Raw genomic sequence first — 18,120 nt, forward strand, 5'->3', positions numbered from 1 at the left:
GAAGCTTTTAATCACTAAAACGGTTTCATACTAGTATTATATTAATACATTAATTAAGACTATTAAAGCACTAATACATATTAGTAGCATATTAGGGCTTGTACTGTATGAGCTGTATGTAGTAGAACTCTGTGCCTGAGCATCACATGACCAAAGTATTGTGATGTCACTGGGATTCTGCCTGCATCATCTTGATGCGGAGGGAAGTTGAGGCCAGTTTTTCAGCCTCAGGGTTTTGCATGCAAGCTCTGTCTTTACTTGAAATTGACACTGTAATCATGTTATAGATATGCTCTATAATCTAACGTTTGCTTATACATTAACATTATTGACAAATAAAATGTGTTGACCCTGATTCAATTGGGAGTCGTCCACAGCAATAAAATATCTGCAGTATATGGATCTAGACAATAGATCGTGTTTCAGTCATGTGGGGATGTTTAGTTATAATTGAGCTAGAGCTGTTTTTTGTGTAGTCAAGCTGCTTTCTGAGTATCCATGACACACTGTGTAACTGAATATTTAAAAGATTAAATGCATGCAATGCATCACATATTTCAGATAATGCATAAAGCAATCCTATATCTTTCATCTTTAGTGACTACGAAAACGTGTTAATAATCCCAAACAGACTGTTTATTTACACATCACATTTAGTTACATTTTTGAGGTGGCTCATTATTTTGCTTTATATAAAAACCATAAAAGTACATAAATACAAGACCATTTACATTGTTGGTTTTAAATCCTGTCTGTAACTGTGAGCTAGCGGCCCTCCTTTGTACCTCACCACTTGCCCCTCTTGCTCCAGTCTTTAGGAGTGAAATGCAAGCATTTGGGATCAATGCGGAGGTGGCGTTTCTGCATGGCACGCTCGTGACCTTCCACTATGTCCTCAGACAAGGTGAGGATATATTGACCCTGCAATGGAGAAGAGCAAATCCGACTAATGACTAATTTTTCTACCCCAAAGTAATTCGGATTTAGAACTTAAATTGAGAAGTGTTCATTGAAAGTGTTATTTTTACCTTGTAATAATTGATGAGGTTGAGGTATTGAAGAGTTGATATCACATCCTCTTTCTTGACACTTGTGATCTCGCTAATTTCACTAAGAGCATCAAAAGCAAGAACACTGCTAGAAAACTGCCTATAAAGTATTTCCTTAGTACAATACAAACAGTGGGCACATACTTGATGGTGATCTGTGGCCGCTCTCCATTCTCTGATTTGAGGTCCATGAGTATCTCCAGAATGGTCTGGGACCAGTATGAACGGTACGAGAGCAGGCCCAAATCAGACAGAGGTTTCTCTGGGGTGCCGGTCTTTCCTTCCACCTTTGAGAGCTCATAACCTTGGAGACAAGATGTGTTTTTTAAGCAAGGCCCACAACATTCAGGTCTAACCACATTAAATAACTTTGAGGCATAAATTATTGAGCAAAAATGTTGTTTGACTAATGCAATTTGGTAAGTCGTGAAAACTGTAAAATTACTCACTGAACTCAATTAGTAGTTTGCCATAGCCTCTTCTCTGATAAGGTGGCAAGGTCAGGATACAGGCCACGTTATAGTCTTCTGTTGATTCCTTCTCCTTTAATGAACAAGGAAAAAAGACATTTAATACAGTGGCCTCAAAGAAGCCAAGAGGTTTTCATTTTAAATACAGCACAAGCAATGTTTGAAGGATTAAAAAACATAAAAACAGATGCCAGCAGAGATCAAATATACCTTTGAGAAGTAGCCAACTATATGGAAACCCTTTGAGTCATACTCCGTCATAACATAGAAGAGGAAAGGATCGGTGTCGTAGTACAGGGTCTTATGGTCCAGGAAGCATTTGGCCAGTAAACACAAATTTTGGGAATATGCCTGTGTAGTGAAAGAGAAGATTTAAAAGACCTTTAAGAGACCACAAAAGATGTATAGTACATGCAGTACAACACATGCACTGGACCCTATTAAAGGAAGTGTCCAAACAGCAACATTTAAATATTCTTGATTACGTTTAGCCACTTTAACAACATCATTCTTGAATTATGTGTGTTAAAGCACTAATCAAAACTCAAATTTTGTCATCGGTCTCATTACACACCTTGTTTTTTCTGCCATCTATTTCAAAAAAGGAGATGGTTCCTTTGCGGTATATCTCATTTCCTGGTGGATGCCGCAGGTTGCATTTCGTCTGTAAATGTTACAGGAGGAGTAATAGTTATATTAAATGTTATACAATTATATACACAATATGTGTAACTGTAACAGCTATTTAAAGATGTGGTCACATTTCCCACTGCAAAATTTCAATGGGAATCTGTGCAATCAAGAATTTTACATGAGGGTAGAAATGTGCCCCAGGCAGACTTCACTGGTGTTAAAGCTGGTTATGCAAAATCACCACATTGACCAACAGAAAGCTGCTCGATTTAAATGTGACTTCAGTGTGTGGTGTACTTTATGCATGGCTGCACTATTGACAATGAAAAATGTCTGCAAAATTTCACTAATGTGATGCACCTTAAGCCTACAGTTGTCTAACTACTCTTACCAAGTGTCTTTGGAGACATTTGAGGCTCTTGAGGTATTTGAGGCAGAATTCACAGAGGTAGAGAATGGGCAGAGAGGTGAGCTCCTGTGGGTATGGAGAGAAGTACCAAGGCTTCAGTCTGTGCCGGCCCAGCTCAATACAGTCTATGTTCTTCATTCGTGTCACAATGTCATCATGACTGCGGTCGGACACCAAGCTACCGGTCATGCGCGGGGCAGATGGGATTCCATCTGAACTGTCCTGAGAGTCCTGAGACCAGAGAGTAGAGTCAGAGAGAATAGTATGAAACATCAATACATGAAGACGGTGACTGTGCTTCATATTTAAAAAATGGGATTTTTTTCATGTCAGGTTTACCTGATTTCTTTACAAAAATATATATTTATGTATTTAGTGCAATGGATTTTATTACTATTAGAATCCATTCTGTTTAGAATCTGATTCTTTCACAACCCTAAGCCTCCATTCAGACAAGATACTCAAACCATAGAAAAAGCAATGGGAAGTAAATGAGCCGGACCTCTCCTGGCAGCAAATAGACGGTAGAGCAGCGAGGGCTGTTATTCTGGAACATCTTTACCATCTAGAAAAACATAAGGGGTTGCAAAGCTTTGGGAAATTTGAATGGAAGAAGGTAAGCCATAGAAGAGCAGAAAGCAAAATCTCAGTGGAAAATATTTTAATGATTTGGTTTTGGTTGGAACCCAGTTCTCACTCAGCTCTTACTAGTAGTCAGTATTGTTTAATATACAGTGCCTTGCGAAAGTATTCATACCCCATTCATTTTTTTCACATTTTATTATGTTGCTGCCTTGTGTTAAACTGCTTTAAATTACTTTTTCCCCACATCAATCTACACTCCATACACCATACTTACAAAGCAAAAACAGAATTGTCACAACTTCGTAAATTTATTAAAAATTAAAAAAAATTAAAAAGTACATTGCGTAAGTATTCATACTTTGATCATCATCATTTGGCAATTATCTGACATTCTTCTCCTCACCTCTTCACTTCTCAAGCTCTGTCAGGTTGGATGGGAGCAAATGCACATTTTCAAGTTTCTCCAGAATTATTTGATTGGGTTCAAGCTCATGCTCTGGCTGGGCCACTGCTGTGTGCTTAGGTTCATTGTCCTGTTGGAAGGTGAACCTTCTGCCCAGTCTGAGGTTCTGAATGCTCTGGACTGGGTTTTCATTAAGGCTAACTCAATATTTTGGTGCATTGAGCTTATCTTCTACTCTGACGAGTCCCTCGGTCCCTGCCACTGAAAAACAGCCCCACAGCATGAGGGGCTTTACACAACACTTTACTTTTGGGGTGGTACTCTTCAGGTGATGAGCAGTGCCTGGTTTCCTTCAAACATGATGCTTGGAATTGAGGTTCATCAGACCAGAGACTCTTGTTTCTCAGAGTCTGAGAGTCCTTTAGGGGTTTTTATGCAAAATCCAAGTGTGTTTTCATGTGTCTTCACTGAGGAGAAGATTGAGTCTGGCCACTCCGACTTAAAGCCCATATCGGTGGAGTGTTGCAGTGATATTTGTCCTTCTCTAGATTTCTCCCATCTCCACATATGATCATGGAGCTCAACTAGAGTGACCATCATGGTCTTGGTCACCACTCTAACCAAGACCCTTTTCCATCAATTTCTCAGTTTGGCCAGGAGGCCAGCTCTAGGAAGAGTCCTGGTTGTTTCAAACTTCTTCCATTAAGGGTAACAGAGACTACATGCTTCTGTGACCCTTCAATGAAGCAGATTTTTTTTCTGAAATCTTCCCCAGATGTGTGGCTTGACACAAACCTGTTTCTGAGCTCTACAGGCAGTTCTTTTGACCTCAGGGCTTGGTTTTTGCTCTGATAAGCATTATCAGCTGTTAAACCTTTTATTAAGATGTGTGTGCCTTTCCAAATCATACCCATTCAATTTAATTTGCTACAGGTTAACTTCACTCGAAGTGTAGTAACATCTACAAGCAATTTGAATGCTCCTGAGCTAAATTTCAACTGTTCCAGATATGAATACTTATGCAATGGAATCATTTAAGTTTTTTATTTTTAATAAATTTGCAAAGATGTTAAAAACCTGTTTTTTGCTTTACCATTATGGTGTATGGAGTGTAGATTGATGTGGGAAAAAAGTAATTTAAAGCAGTTTAACATAAGGCAGCATCTTAACAAAATGTGAAAAAAATGAAGGGGTATGAATATTTTCGCAAGGCACTGTTACTGTACAGAATTTGTATAACACAGTATTTCACTTATAACAATAGTACTATTGTTAAATTAAAGTACCATCATAAAATATACAGAAAAGAAGTGCCCTAAAACATCACAATCAGACTTTTAACAGATGCTGAATATTTTACAGCACCATCATCTTGATAAATATATATATTTTTTGAGAATGAGCATTTTTTGCTGCAGGACATACCTCATCTGTCCCTCCACAACTTTTTCTTTTTCTCCCAGGCTGAGGAGGAATGAGATGACGCTGGATGGATGATGTGCCGTTCTTCCAGGAGGAAGGAGCAGAGGCGATAAAGAAAGAAACTTCTTTATACCTAACATTTATTAAATTTAAATTCAATAATTTGTATGAAATATTACGTAAGAAGACACAAACTATTCTTGAATTGTTTCAAATACAGTCATTTCTTACTGTGGTAAGAGAGGTGAGTTGTTCATGCTCGTCTCTGGATTTAATGCTGAAAGAGGAATCTCTCATTGCTGGATAGACAGAGGCCTGACTAGCTTCCGCAGAACCAGGAAGTGAAGGCACTGGAGTCGCTGCGGTCACTTGTGTTGCCAAAGAGACTGACTCTGCTTTCCTTTTCTGTAAGATCAAACAGAAACAACAGCTACTTTTTTTCTCTGCATAGATTCTTTAAAATGTACTAAAATCCATCATACCTAACAACAAAACCATGAGTGACCTTCTGCCACTTACCTCATGAAAACAAATAAAGACTAACGAGTAATGAGAATGTTCTGATTGATGGGGTCTGGTTGAGCTTTAAAGGAGACATATTATGCCCCTTTTTACAATATGTAATATAAGTCTCTGGTGTCCCCAGAATGTGTCTGTGAAGTTTCAGCTCAAAATACTCCACAGATCATTTATTCTATCATTTTAAAAATGCCTATTAGGGTGGTAATATTATAATGAGATCCCTTTGCCACGTCACCAACGCTTGAAATCTGACGCGCTCGTTTTCTTAGACGCTTGCAAAAAATGGCTTACCAAAACAAAGTTACTGGGTTAATCTTTATCACGTTTTCTTGGTTGGTAGATGCACCGGGGACCTGATTATAGCACGTAAAACCTGGAAAAGTCAGATTTTCATGATATGTCACCTTTAACATACAGAAAATGAATAGATTTGCTTTAGGAGTAACAAAACATATTTTTTCAGTTCCCCGTGTAATAAATACTAAAAATGTATCTAGTATTTTAGATGTACATTGTACTGCTATCTGCCGTTTAAATCGAGATGAGGCAAAAACTGCATCCCTCACACTTTGAAAAGTGTATAATGAGCTTATTCAAATGAGTCTTTAATTCAGCTCGTTCATCATAAACTCTTTCTGTACAGATTGACTGGCAAAAAAAGAACGGGCAGGGATCTTCTGTACCGGTGTGGGGAGGGTTTTGCCTCTTGAAGTAGCTGAAGCAGACTGAACATGGAGATCTAGACTCTTCTTCTAAATTTGAACAGAAAGTGAGAGATGATAAACGGACGGAACAGCATGCAGACCTGAAAACAGCTGTGTATGATATACTGTATATTTTTGCCACTGACCTGGGGCAGTGTTGTTTCTACATCTAGAGCCACAGGGTACAGAATAGATTCTCTTACCACGTCTCTCTCTGGAGAGCTTGGGCGAGACCCAGGCAGCCCATTCTTCATAGGAGTCTTTGCCTCCTTCTTGGGAAATTGGAGCTTCTTAATATCCAGTCGGTCTGGAGTAACCCATTCATCCAGGCGCTTATTGACTTCCAAAAAAACAACAACAACAAATTGAAACTAAAAGCTCAATATGGAATCATTCACACTCTGAAGGCAAAAAAATGAGGTAAGTGACCAAAGCTAATAATTAATACTCACAGTCAATATAGTGGACATAATAGAGCTTTTTTCCAGAGATGTCTTTAACACTGAGAATTTCAGCCAAAGCTACGAAGGGACGAAATTATAAATTACTTTTGGACAAACAAACCATTAAATCCGTAAATATCTACATATAAAAATATAGATATATAGTATTATACTGCTATTCGCATGTAGCTGTTTTTGTATACATGAGCACTGACATGTAAGGCAGAGGAGCTGCTAGTGTTATTGTGTACATTATATACGCAGCTGTCAGTCTGATACTTACGCCATTCGTCTTCATGTTCTTGATTTTTTCGCAGCACGGGAAGTCGACAGCCCTCGGTAATCTCAACCTACGAGGACATAACGCAATTGTAAATGACATCGACCAACACAGACCGAGCAAATTTCATTTAAATCGCCACCAAGACCACATAGAAAACAACCGTCTATCCATTACCCACCGAGTGATCCGCCATCTTTTTTTATCAGAAGAGTGCGCTACAGCAGTCGCGTTTATTTCGCGCTAACTATAACTGATCAAATTATTTTAGCAATAAGGCAGGCTATCTTTTTTTTTCTTTCTACAGTATTTATATGGGAATTTAAATCCTTGTTTGTGTCATTTACAAAAAAAAAATGCTGCGATCAAAATGCTGATGAGCTAAATTCGACATTTAGATGAAAATCTTTATTAAAACGTATGGTCTTATATGCTTATTTACTGTCAAATGTCCGATAATTGAAAGATTAAGTAAGGAAAATTAAAAATAACAGATATTCTATTACAGATTGTTTGGATGTATCTGGTTCATGTAAGAGCCAATAAAGTCAATACTTAATGCACAGTGAGCAGAGTACCTTTAACTAGGCAAGAACGTACTTATTATTATTTTTTATGAAAAAGGTGTATAATTGTGTTATTTAACTATTTTTGTTGGTATTTATTGGAACCTGCTGAAATTCTTTTATTTTTTCCTTGTTCATCTTCAGTGCTATCTACAGCTCTAAGTAATTTAAGGGATTATGCTGCTGGAAATCACTAGTAATCATATTAAATATTCCGTAAATATCCCCACTGTAATTCGAATTAATTATACAATTACTCAAATTGTTTCTAGGTTACAACTAGGTACTCTACCGTTCTGTCACCTTTTATGTTTAGTTTTGCTGTCTAGAGTCTACAGAGAACATTCTGATTTCCTGTCTGAGCCATAATGGAGCCCCTCACAGTTGCCAGTTTCTCTAGAAAGAATGCACATTGCACAAGAAAGGGTGAGATCTTTACATCACAAACACGTTACACCGAAAACAATACGTAGTTTTTTAATGAGGCGGAACGAGCTCTTTGATTGGTGCTGATTTTTCAAACCCGTTCTTCCCGCCCATCGACGCTGGCATCTGATTGGCTGTAGAATCTTTCCTTTGTAGTCACAAGGCGCATCCGGTTCGTGCGTCGACTTAAGATACAAAAAGGAGAAAGCAGAAATTCTCACCAGGAGCCGAAAAACCGAGAAATGAAATCAGGTTTTTAGTAATTCTTTTCACGTATAGCGATATATCAGTTTATATGTAGTTTTTAATCATGAGGTTAAGCCACTGATGTTTTTATAGTAGTGTTCGCAGAGCAGTTTTAGATGGTTGGATCCATTTTATTTATCGGGATTAAGTGCAGTTTTAATTGGCATTGAATCTGCTCAGGTCTCACCTTAACGTATGTGTTAAAGGTCGTCTGCGCGTTAAGTGTATTTATATTTTATCAGTAGCGGTAAGTGTGTGTTTGTGGGGTTGGTGATGGCCACATCGGCCCTGTACGCCTGCACCAAGTGTAACCAGCGGTTCCCGTTCGAGGAGTTGTCGCAGGGCCAGCAGCTCTGCAAGGTGAGCGCGCACATGCACGTACTGTTTACATGAGTCTGGGGTAAAAGTGTGTGTGCAGAGAGCTGTGTAAGCGTCAACTGTGAACAGCAGAAGCATTTAGACATTGTTAAAGCTAAAACACCACTGCTGTCTTTACGATAGAGTCCACCAGTCATACATGACATTGTAATTGTACTAAGCTGCACTGGCCTTGTTATTCTTTGCGACCTGTTTATATACATCTACATACAGTGGTGGCCTAGTATTAGTATTTTCACCAGCTAAAAATGGTTTTAAGTCGGTTATTTCTATCTTTTGCTGTAGTGTGTCAGTAAGTAATATCAGTTTGCATTTCTAAACATTCATTTTGCCATTAATTGTAATAATCCAGTGAGATTTTCGTTTGCACAAGGAGTCTGACAACAGCCAGTGCTCCACACAGAGGTCTGATCTCATCGTCATGCAGTCTGCCTGCAATGACATGTAGAAACAGAACAAATGGAGACAAACTAAATCCAGACGAGCTGTGGCAATGTCTCCAAGATGCTTTAAGAAACCTACCTGCAAAGCTACAGTACTGTTAAAAGTTTTAGGCAAAAAAAAAAAATTGCTGTAAAATGAGGATGCTGCCAAAAATAATGTCATAAATAGATTTTCTTTTATCAGTTAACTTCTATAAACTAAATGAAATCAACGTTTGGTGTGATCGTCCTTTGCGTTTAAAGCGGCTTTTGCCCTTGGTGCACTTGCTCATAGTTTTTTCAGGTAGCTTTGCAGGTAGGTCTCTTGAAGCATCTTACATTTACATTTAATCATTTAGCAGACGCTTTTATCCAAAGCGACTTACAAATGAGGAGAACAATAGAAGCAACAAGAGAGCAACAGTATGCAAGTGCTGTGACAAGTCTCAGTTAGTCTTTCACAGTACACATAGCTAGTTTTTGTTTTCTTCTTTTAATAGAATGGAATAGAATAGGTAAGTGCTAGTATTAGTTTGTCAGGTGCTGGCGAAAAAGATGTCTTTAGACGTTTTTTGAAAATGGCCAAAGACTCAGCTGTTCGAATTGAGATAGGGAGGTCATTCCATCAGCTGGGCACGGTCCAGGAAAAGGTCCGTGATAGTGATTTTGTGCCTCTTTGGGATGGCACCACAAGGTGTCGTTCTCTTGCAGAATGCAAGCTTCTGGAGGGCGCATAAATTTGAACTAGCGAGTTTAGGTGTATTGGTGCGGCGCCAGTTGTTGTCTTGTAGGCAAACATCAGTACCTTGAATTTGATGCGAGCAGCTACTGGTAGCTAGTGTAAATTGATGAAGAGAGGTGTAATGTGAGCTTTTTTCGGCTCGTTATCAGCTGGGCACGGTCCAGGAAAAGGTCCGTGATAGTGATTTTGTGCCTCTTTGGGATGGCACCACAAGGTGTCGTTCTCTTGCAGAATGCAAGCTTCTGGAGGGCGCATAAATTTGAACTAGCGAGTTTAGGTGTATTGGTGCGGCGCCAGTTGTTGTCTTGTAGGCAAACATCAGTACCTTGAATTTGATGCGAGCAGCTACTGGTAGCTAGTGTAAATTGATGAAGAGAGGTGTAATGTGAGCTTTTTTCGGCTCGTTAAAGACCACTCTCGCTTCTGCATTCTGGATCAGTTGCAGAGGCTTGATAGTACATGCGGGAAGGCCCGCCAAGAGAGCATTACAATAGTCCAGTCTGGAGAGAAGAAGAGCTTGGACAAGGAGTTGTGCAGCTTGCTCTGGTAGGAAGGGTCTAATCTTCCTAATGTTGTACAAGGCAAATCTGCAGGACCGGGCCGTTGTAGCAATATGGTTTGTGAAGCTTAACTGATCATTGATCACAACTCCAAGGTTCCTGGCTGTCCTGGAAGGAGTTATGGTTGACGAACCCAGCTGTATAGAGAGGTTGTGATGAAGTGCTGGGTTGGCTGAGACCACTAGCAGTTCTGTCTTAGCAAGGTTGAGTTGAAGGTGATGGTCCTTCATCCAGCTAGAAATGTCTCTCAGACAGGCTGCAATGTGACCAGCTACCGTTGGATCATCTGGTTGGAATGAGAAGTAGAGTTGAGTGTCATCAGCATAGCAGTGATGATAAAAGCCATGCTTCTGAATGACAGATCCTAATGATGACATGTAGATGGTGAAGAGAAGCGGTCCAAGCACTGAGCCTTGAGGAACCCCAGTAGCAAGACACCCTGAAAGACCTACCTGAGAGGTAAGACTTGAACCATTGGAGTGTGGATCCTGAGACGCCCATCTTCATGAGGGTGGACAGGAGGATCTGGTGATTAACTGTGTCAAAAGCAGCAGACCGAGCCAGCAAGATGAGTACTGAGGATTTGGAAGCTGCTCTTGCCAGTCTTAGGGTTTCAGTAACCGAGAGCAGGGCAGTCTCAGTTGAGTGGCTGCTTTTGAAGCCAGATTGGTTGTTGTCCAGGAGGTTGTTCTGTGCAAGGAACATAGAGAGATGGTTGAACACAACTCGCTCAAGTGTCTTTTGGCGCTTTTCCACTGCGTGGTACGACTCGGCACGGCTCAGTACGGTACGGCTCGGTTTGCATTTCCACTGCAGTTCAGTACTGCTTTAGAGTGGGCAGGATTATTCACATGTGGTTATAGTTGCGCCTCCTCTATTGCCGCGACTCCTGAAAAATGTTTTCATTCCGCGTCGCCCCATCAAGCTCTCGCTGGATCCGCTCCTCTGCTATCAACGAGAGGAACGTCTGTACTTCCTCAACAGACAACAAAACAGCCACTTTTGGGCTCAAAACAGTTGCGTTCGATCCTTCGCTGGCTGTGCTGATTTAAATCTAGCGGTTCTGTTGTGTTTGTGTCGCAAGTTCAGTGACGCAGGTAGTGACGATTCTCTCTGGCCAATCCGTGATCAGAGTTTACACGGCATGTTTTGGTAACGGTACGGTTCACTTGGAACCTCAACCGAGGCGGTACAAAAAAAAGTACCAGGTACTGTACCCAGTGGAAAACCCCCCAAAAGTGAACCGTACCGTGCCGTACCATGCAGTGGAAAAGGGCCATTAGAAACATAATCTTGGAGACATTGCCACAGTTCTTCTGGATTTAGTCTCTTTCAGTTTGTTCTGTTTCTTCAAGTCATTCCAGACAGACTGCATGAGATCAGACCTCTGTGTGGAGCACTGGCTGTTGTCAGACAAAAATCTCACTGGATTATTACAATTAATGGCAAAATGAACGTTTGGAAATGTAAACTGATATGACCTACTGAAACACTACAGTGAAAACATGACTTAACCATTTTTTAGCTGGTGAAAATACTTGTTCCGTGTACAGTGGTGACCAAATTAATAAACATCTAAACATCGGGCGTGAAGAATTTTAAAGCACATTTAAAGTTTATAGCGTACCTGTACCATTGATTGTTTTTTTCCTTGCAGGAGTGTCGGATCGCGCACCCTATAGTGAAATGCACCTTCTGCAGGTCAGAGTTTCAGCAGGAGAGGTAAGACAGTCACACAACCAGGCTGTGGAAAATGATTATTTCTCCATTTCTGTGCTAATGAAAAACTTTACTTTTTTCAGCAAAACCAACACTATCTGTAAGAAATGCGCACAGAATGTCAAACAGTTTGGGACGGTAAGTTCACTTGAGAGTGTATATGTTTAAATGACTGGAAATCCCACAGATGTGTGCACTAACATATCTTTTTCTCCTTTTTTTTTCCCCCAGCCGAAGCCATGTCAGTACTGTAACATTATTGCTGCATTCATTGGGACCAAATGTCAGCGCTGCACCAACTCTGAGAAGAAGTATGGCCCTCCACAGACCTGCGAACAGTGCAAGCAGCAGTGTGCCTTCGACAGGAAGGACGAGGGAAGGAGAAAGGTGACCAATCGCACATGCATGTTCTTATTACTCATCCACACACACTGGCTGTGTTCTCTCACGCTGCATGTGTGTGGTGTGATGTGATTCACTCCGCTCTGACAGATTGGACAGTCACTGTTTACAGATTTCAGCACATTGAAAGCATGAGCTTATAGATCTCTGTTCAGCGTCAAGCGCTCAATCATGTCTGGCATTAATTACCGGACATGTTGCACAAAACTGCTGTTGGTTTAGGCACAAGCACAACACAGAGCTGAACCACTCCTCCCACTAATAACTGATCAGGCAGCTTTACACATTTATTATCAGCAGTGTGTGGTGGACTTTGTGATGCATATACATGGAAACGGTTGCCATTTTATCTCTGAGGTGGTGTAATTTTTAAAAAAAGTCAACCTGTTTGAAAACATCATTCATTAATTTTGCAAATCCATTTGGTGATGCTAGTGGTGCAGAAATTCACTTCACCTTTCAAAGATCCATGTAGATGGTACACTTTGACTTTATGCTAGCAACCAAGATAGCACTTTTTTTTTTCTTTTTTCATTCAGCACTATTCTTAGTTTTGATTTACAATTATAATAGGAGAAATGAAAATGACAGTGCTGAAAATCTAAAATAAACACGGGGATAAAAATTTAAATTGTCATTTACATAACCGCAAGTTATTCCAAACAAAAGAAGATATTTTGAAGAATGTTGGTAACCAAACAATTGCTGGTAGCCATTTATTTTTTTCCACACTATGGAAGTCAATGGCTACCGCAACGGTTAACCAGCATTCTCAAAATATTTTCTTTTGTGTTCAACAGAAGAAAGAAACTCCTATAGGTTTGGAACAACTTGAGGATGAGTAAATGATGACAGAGTTTTTGTTTTTGGATGAACTATCCCTTTACATACTGTTAACAAATATTCATTCTCTAATGTCAGAGGTGTTTATGCATCATCACAAAATGCAAACCAAGTGTACAGCAGGTGCGAGAGCACCTGCAGTGTTATTTCTAACTAACACTATTATATTATACTTTAACACTAAAATACACATTCAATTAAAACATGAAAAAAGAAATGTTGCCTTGGAAATGGTGAAGTACTAAAACTGAAATAAAAATAAATAAAGATTTATTACAATTAAAATAAAAAAATATATAGAACCACTGCAAAATTATTACAAAAATGTTCAACTAAAATGAATATGAAAACTGAATAATTATTTTGATGAAATAAGAGAAAATAAGAGTTCAAAAAAAGTTCAAACATTCAAAATATGAAATGCTATAATATTATATAAACCGTACTAAAATAAGGCTGAGCACACTTAATGCAGATGTCAATTCTATTTTTCTCCAGGTGGATGGGAAGCTCTTGTGTTGGCTCTGCACACTGTCATATCGTCGTGTTCTACAGAAAACAAAAGAGCAGCGGAAAGGCCTTGGCTCTTCCCACTCTAACTCTTCCCTCAGCGAGAAGGAACATCAGAGACACCATCATAATCATCAGCACCACAGACATGGAAGTTCGCATCACAAGTAAGCAATATAATAATAATATAATACACATACAAACGTGCATCAGCGTCCAGTCACAAGAATACAAATTTGTTTATTGGAAATCCTTGAAAAACTGTTGTCCTGTGTATGTGTTACAGAATAAGTGGTACTTTAAGTCCAGAGCAGGATCAGGGACTGTGGAAGCAGAGGTGAGATGTGTCTTTTTTTTTTACATGCATAGTAACTGGAGGCATGCAGTTTGTATTCGACTACAGTTTAATATTTAGGATGATCAGTGTGTTATTTTACATTGTGTTGAGATGTATTGACTCTAATTAGTTTCTCTTGTGCAGCATTCAGAAGGAAACGCCAAAGAAAAAACCCAAACTAGAGACAAAGCCATCCAATGGAGACAGGTAATTACTTCTCACTGTAATCGTCTCTATCTGTCTGTCTCTGGCCTTCCAGGCAGGCTGTCACATTCTCTCCTTAAATGTTAAACACATTTCTTTTTTTCCCCTCCAGTAGTTCAATCACTCAGTCAATGGATTCTGGAGGCACGGATAACTTTATCTTGATTAGTCAGCTGAAAGAGGAAGTGATGTCATTGAAGCGCATGCTCCAGCAGAGAGACCAGACCATCCTTGAGAAAGACAGGAAGGTAACTTCTGATGTTACTTCCTGGCTTTGGTGCCGCTTGCACATGAAATGTTCCCATTTTGTAGCTACAGCTCTTTCGGGCTACAAGTATGAGTCACTGAATCAGAATCATGTGACAGTCCTCATATTTTCAGAAAGGAAAAACTCATTAACATATTCAAATAGACTTGTATCTCTGAGCACCATCCTGTTGTCTGATCAGCCAGCCGCCCACATCACAGTCCATTTGCTGCCGGAGGTGATGATTATGCTCAAATGTTTGAGCTGTTACTAGAAGTCTATATGTAAAGATAAAGATTTAATTGAATTCAGTGAATTTGCGTTTGTAGGGCAAATGTGGTGTATTCCAGTTTAGCTTTCTATGCAGTGTGGCCATTTCAGTACAAATTCCAACTCATGGAGCGAAAATGTTTTAATTTTTAAAATAAAATGGAGAAAAATTCTCTAGAGCAGGGCTCCAGACTGCAACCAAGACCATTTTTCTGCTGGTGCGAGTAAATTGTGCGACCGCGCTGTTCAACTCACGTTGCCATTTCTGTCGCATATGAGAAACATAAAACGGCAAACGAAACAAAAGCGTAACAAAACCCCGCTACTCATTTGAGCTGTGCAGCCCGGACCGTGACACAAACAAACTGGTCCGAGCTCAGAACAGCTTTACTCGGGAACCAAAGTTGATTTTGCGACACTGTTACTGCACAGTGCTGCGACATCCAGTGAGAAGCATTTGAATTCACTGCAGAATTAATAAAAGTTGCTGCGAGATTTACTGAAGCATTCAAATTCTGCACAGAAATCTGTTATAAACGGATCAGACCGCGCTGATGTAGAAAACCAGACGTAGTAACGCTGTCTATAACCATGGTGTTATGGCAGAAATAGTCGAATGTTATTACATTATTCATTTCAAGGTTTGTACAGCCTTTTGAGAGAGAAATTCAAGCAATTTTCAATGATTACAAGCATTTCACACAACTGTTTCCAGCACTTTAAAGCTCCTAAATGATCCAATTTGAATGTTATTTTCAATGGGATGACCAAAATATACTGTGGTGGTGAACAAACGCTTATATAAAAAAATACATCAAATCACCATTATAACCTGTAGATGCCAGCAGAGGAGCACTTATTGGCTTATTAGACATTAATTTATATTTTGAAATTATAAAATCACTATTATAAAATCTCAAATCATCAAGAAATCAGATTTTGTCAGAGTTTCACTCTTTTTTTTTTTTTTTTTGTGTATGAAGTAAAAAAACGGCACAAAGTGCTTTGAAAAACAAACTTTTCTTCAATTTGGGACTAAATCACAAATAATCACTTTGTAAGCTTCCCAACTCAAGCTTGGTGCTTTACTGTCAAATGTGTATAAGCATGAAATGAACATGTAATATTATTAGTAACTGCACATCTTAATGCAAAACCATAGTAATTGTATCATATATATTTGTCATATCTCTCTGAAATTAAAAGAATACTGCACATTGTAATCTCTATGAGTTAAGTATTTATTATCAAAGCACTTGTCAGTAATACAGTTAAAATGGGGGAAATATGTGAATTGCATTGCGGGCTGATTTAAGGTGTGCCCCTAAATTTTCTGCTTGTGCTCCTAAACCTTTTCAGCGAGGGGCTACAGTGCTAGTAAAAATAGTCTGGAGTCCTCCTCTAGAGGCTTTTTATAGTTGTTCATTTGTTTAGAAATGTTTCTGTGTTGGTTTGTTTGGTAATGAAACGCAAGGGAAACCGGTTCACTGCCATAGATGATATCACAGCACACAACTTTGGAAAAATGGCTTCTGTTCTTGAATATTTTGAAAAGATAATTTCATAAGTTTGTTTACTGTTTCAGCTGACGGAGCTGAAGGCAGACTTTCAGTATCAGGAGTCAAATATGCGGGTGAAGATGAACAACATGGAGAAAGCACACAAAGAGGCCATGGAGCAGCAACAGGTCTTACACAGTGCACTTTGAGAAATTTATTCTTATAGGGATAGTTCACCCAAAAATGAAAATTCTGTCATTAATTACTCGCCCTCATTACGTTCCAAACCCGTAAGACAACCGTTCATCTTTGGAACACAAATTAAGATATTTTTTAATAAAATCTGAGAGCTCTGACCCTTCATAGACAGCAGCTGAAGTGTTCCTAGACCCAGAAACGTAGTAAAGACATCAGTAAAATAGTCCATGAGACATCAGTGGTTCAACTTTAATTTTATGAAGCTACGAGAATACTTTTTACTGTGCGCAGAGGGTCAGAAAGCTTTCGGATTTCATAAAAAATATCTTAATTTGTGTTTCAAAGATGAACGAAGGTCTTACAGGTTTGGAACAACACGAGGGTGAGTAATTAATGACAGAATTTTCATTTGTGTAAACTATCCATTTAAGTTTGGGGTTGGTAAGATTAGTTTTTGGTGTTTTTGAAGGAAGTCTTCTATGCTCACTAAGGCTGCATTTATCAAATATACAGTACAATTAGCCTACTAATAGTGTGAAATGATAGTACGATTTTAAATAACTTTTTAATTTTAACATGTAATTTATTCCTGTGAGCTGAATTTTCAGCATCATTACTTTAGCCTTCAGTATCACCTCCTCCTCCAGAAATCATTCTAATTTGCTGCTTAAGAAACATTTTATAAATGGCTATGCTGCTTAATGTGTTTGTGGAAGCCATAATACTTTTTGGTTCTTTGATGAATAGAAAGTTAGCATTTGTTTGAAATGTATCCATTCAACCGTGATCAATTTCATGCATCCTTGCAGTAGTTAGTAGATATTTCTTTTTAAAACAATTCTTACTGTGTGCGAACTTTTAAACTGTAGTGTTCACCAGCTGTGGTTTTGTTTGTGTTCGTCTCTCAGGCGAAGAACAGGGAATTGATGAAACAAGTGGCTGCACTCTCGAAAGGCAAGAAGTTTGACCGCAGTAGCAGTTCACTGCTGTTACCATAGCAATGACCTCATGCCATAACAATGACCCCTTGCCCCGATGCGTCATTACTGTGAGGAAGCTTCACCCTCCATTGCTCACAGATTATCTGTGTGTTGTTTTATTATTCTGATGATGTCACATATGCAAAAATCTCAATGTATTATTATAATTGTTTTATTTTCTTTAGCTGTTTTCAGCGGTTTTAGTAATCACATGTATTTACAAAACCGATTTAACTGTATAGAGCCATTACAGGAGCCCTGGCTGAACCCAGCCTCAGATCTCATATGCAAAACGTTTCCGAACTTCTGAAAACTGATTGAATGGAAGCAGAAGAGCTGTCAACAAATGTATGGAAATGTTATGAATTGAACGTGTCAGATATGCTGAACAGTTTTTATAGATGCTAAATTCATCTCTCAAGCTCGCTTCTCTTTTGCTCTCTCTTTCTCTCTCACTCATGGAAAGACTGTATCACTGCATGTCTTACTGCCTGGTCAACTGTGTGGATTTGTATATTAATTGATTACTCTTTTGGCTTTGGCTTTGTATTAGTGATATTTCAGAGATGAGTTTTGCAGGCCTGTATGAGCCACTGCTGTTTTAGTGAGTGAGGGCTCTATGTCCCTCTGCCCCCCCCCCCCCCCCCCCCC

General features: G+C 39.2%; 2 protein-coding genes across 5 annotated transcripts; one reads left to right on the forward strand and one right to left on the reverse strand.

The window, feature by feature from the left end:
- Positions 1–271: 271 nt before the first annotated feature.
- Positions 272–7,176, reverse strand: kat5a (K(lysine) acetyltransferase 5a). 2 transcript variants are annotated; one of them, XM_016288180.1, is made up of 15 exons: positions 7,102–7,176; positions 6,924–6,990; positions 6,650–6,718; positions 6,401–6,537; positions 6,177–6,245; positions 5,203–5,376; positions 4,975–5,055; positions 3,064–3,126; positions 2,544–2,792; positions 2,094–2,183; positions 1,730–1,870; positions 1,499–1,592; positions 1,194–1,353; positions 1,029–1,110; positions 272–921 (listed from the first exon to the last, which is right to left on the reverse strand). In XM_016288180.1, the coding sequence occupies exons 1-15, from the start codon at positions 7,114–7,116 to the stop codon at positions 787–789; spliced, it is 1,626 nt and encodes a 541-aa protein (XP_016143666.1). In that variant the 5' UTR covers positions 7,117–7,176; the 3' UTR covers positions 272–786. The 2 variants fall into 2 exon arrangements, with proteins under 2 accessions (XP_016143666.1, XP_016143667.1); XM_016288181.1 differs by lacking the exon at positions 6,177–6,245.
- An 884-nt stretch (positions 7,177–8,060) lies between these two features.
- LOC107597227 (protein FAM76B-like) lies at positions 8,061–18,110 on the forward strand. Of its 3 annotated transcripts, none has more exons than XM_016288182.1 (11): positions 8,061–8,164; positions 8,401–8,518; positions 11,918–11,982; positions 12,063–12,117; positions 12,211–12,366; positions 13,723–13,901; positions 14,021–14,071; positions 14,216–14,278; positions 14,388–14,523; positions 16,378–16,479; positions 17,398–18,110. In XM_016288182.1, the coding sequence occupies exons 2-11, from the start codon at positions 8,432–8,434 to the stop codon at positions 17,485–17,487; spliced, it is 984 nt and encodes a 327-aa protein (XP_016143668.1). In that variant the 5' UTR covers positions 8,061–8,164; positions 8,401–8,431; the 3' UTR covers positions 17,488–18,110. The 3 variants fall into 3 exon arrangements, with proteins under 3 accessions (XP_016143668.1, XP_016143671.1, XP_016143670.1); XM_016288185.1 differs by having other exon boundaries at positions 14,391–14,523; XM_016288184.1 differs by having other exon boundaries at positions 8,404–8,518.
- Positions 18,111–18,120: the final 10 nt, after the last annotated feature.

Source organism: Sinocyclocheilus grahami, unplaced genomic scaffold, assembly GCF_001515645.1.
Source record: "Sinocyclocheilus grahami isolate Dianchi unplaced genomic scaffold, SAMN03320097.WGS_v1.1 scaffold230.1, whole genome shotgun sequence".
In the NCBI taxonomy this organism is placed as follows: Eukaryota; Metazoa; Chordata; class Actinopteri; order Cypriniformes; family Cyprinidae; genus Sinocyclocheilus; species Sinocyclocheilus grahami.

Coding starts and splice junctions, on each gene's coding strand:
- kat5a (XM_016288180.1), bottom strand. Junction 5,056..5,202: donor AACTCACCTCTCTTACCACA/GTAAGAAATGAC, acceptor TCCTCCTGGAAG/AACGGCACATCATCCATCCA. Junction 1,593..1,729: donor TAGTTGGCTACTTCTCAAAG/GTATATTTGATC, acceptor TGTTCATTAAAG/GAGAAGGAATCAACAGAAGA.
- LOC107597227 (XM_016288182.1), top strand. CDS start 8,432: ATGGCCACATCGGCCCTGTACGCCTGCACCAAGTGTAACCAGCGGTTC. Junction 8,519..11,917: donor AGGGCCAGCAGCTCTGCAAG/GTGAGCGCGCAC, acceptor TTTTCCTTGCAG/GAGTGTCGGATCGCGCACCC. Junction 12,118..12,210: donor ATGTCAAACAGTTTGGGACG/GTAAGTTCACTT, acceptor TTTTTCCCCCAG/CCGAAGCCATGTCAGTACTG.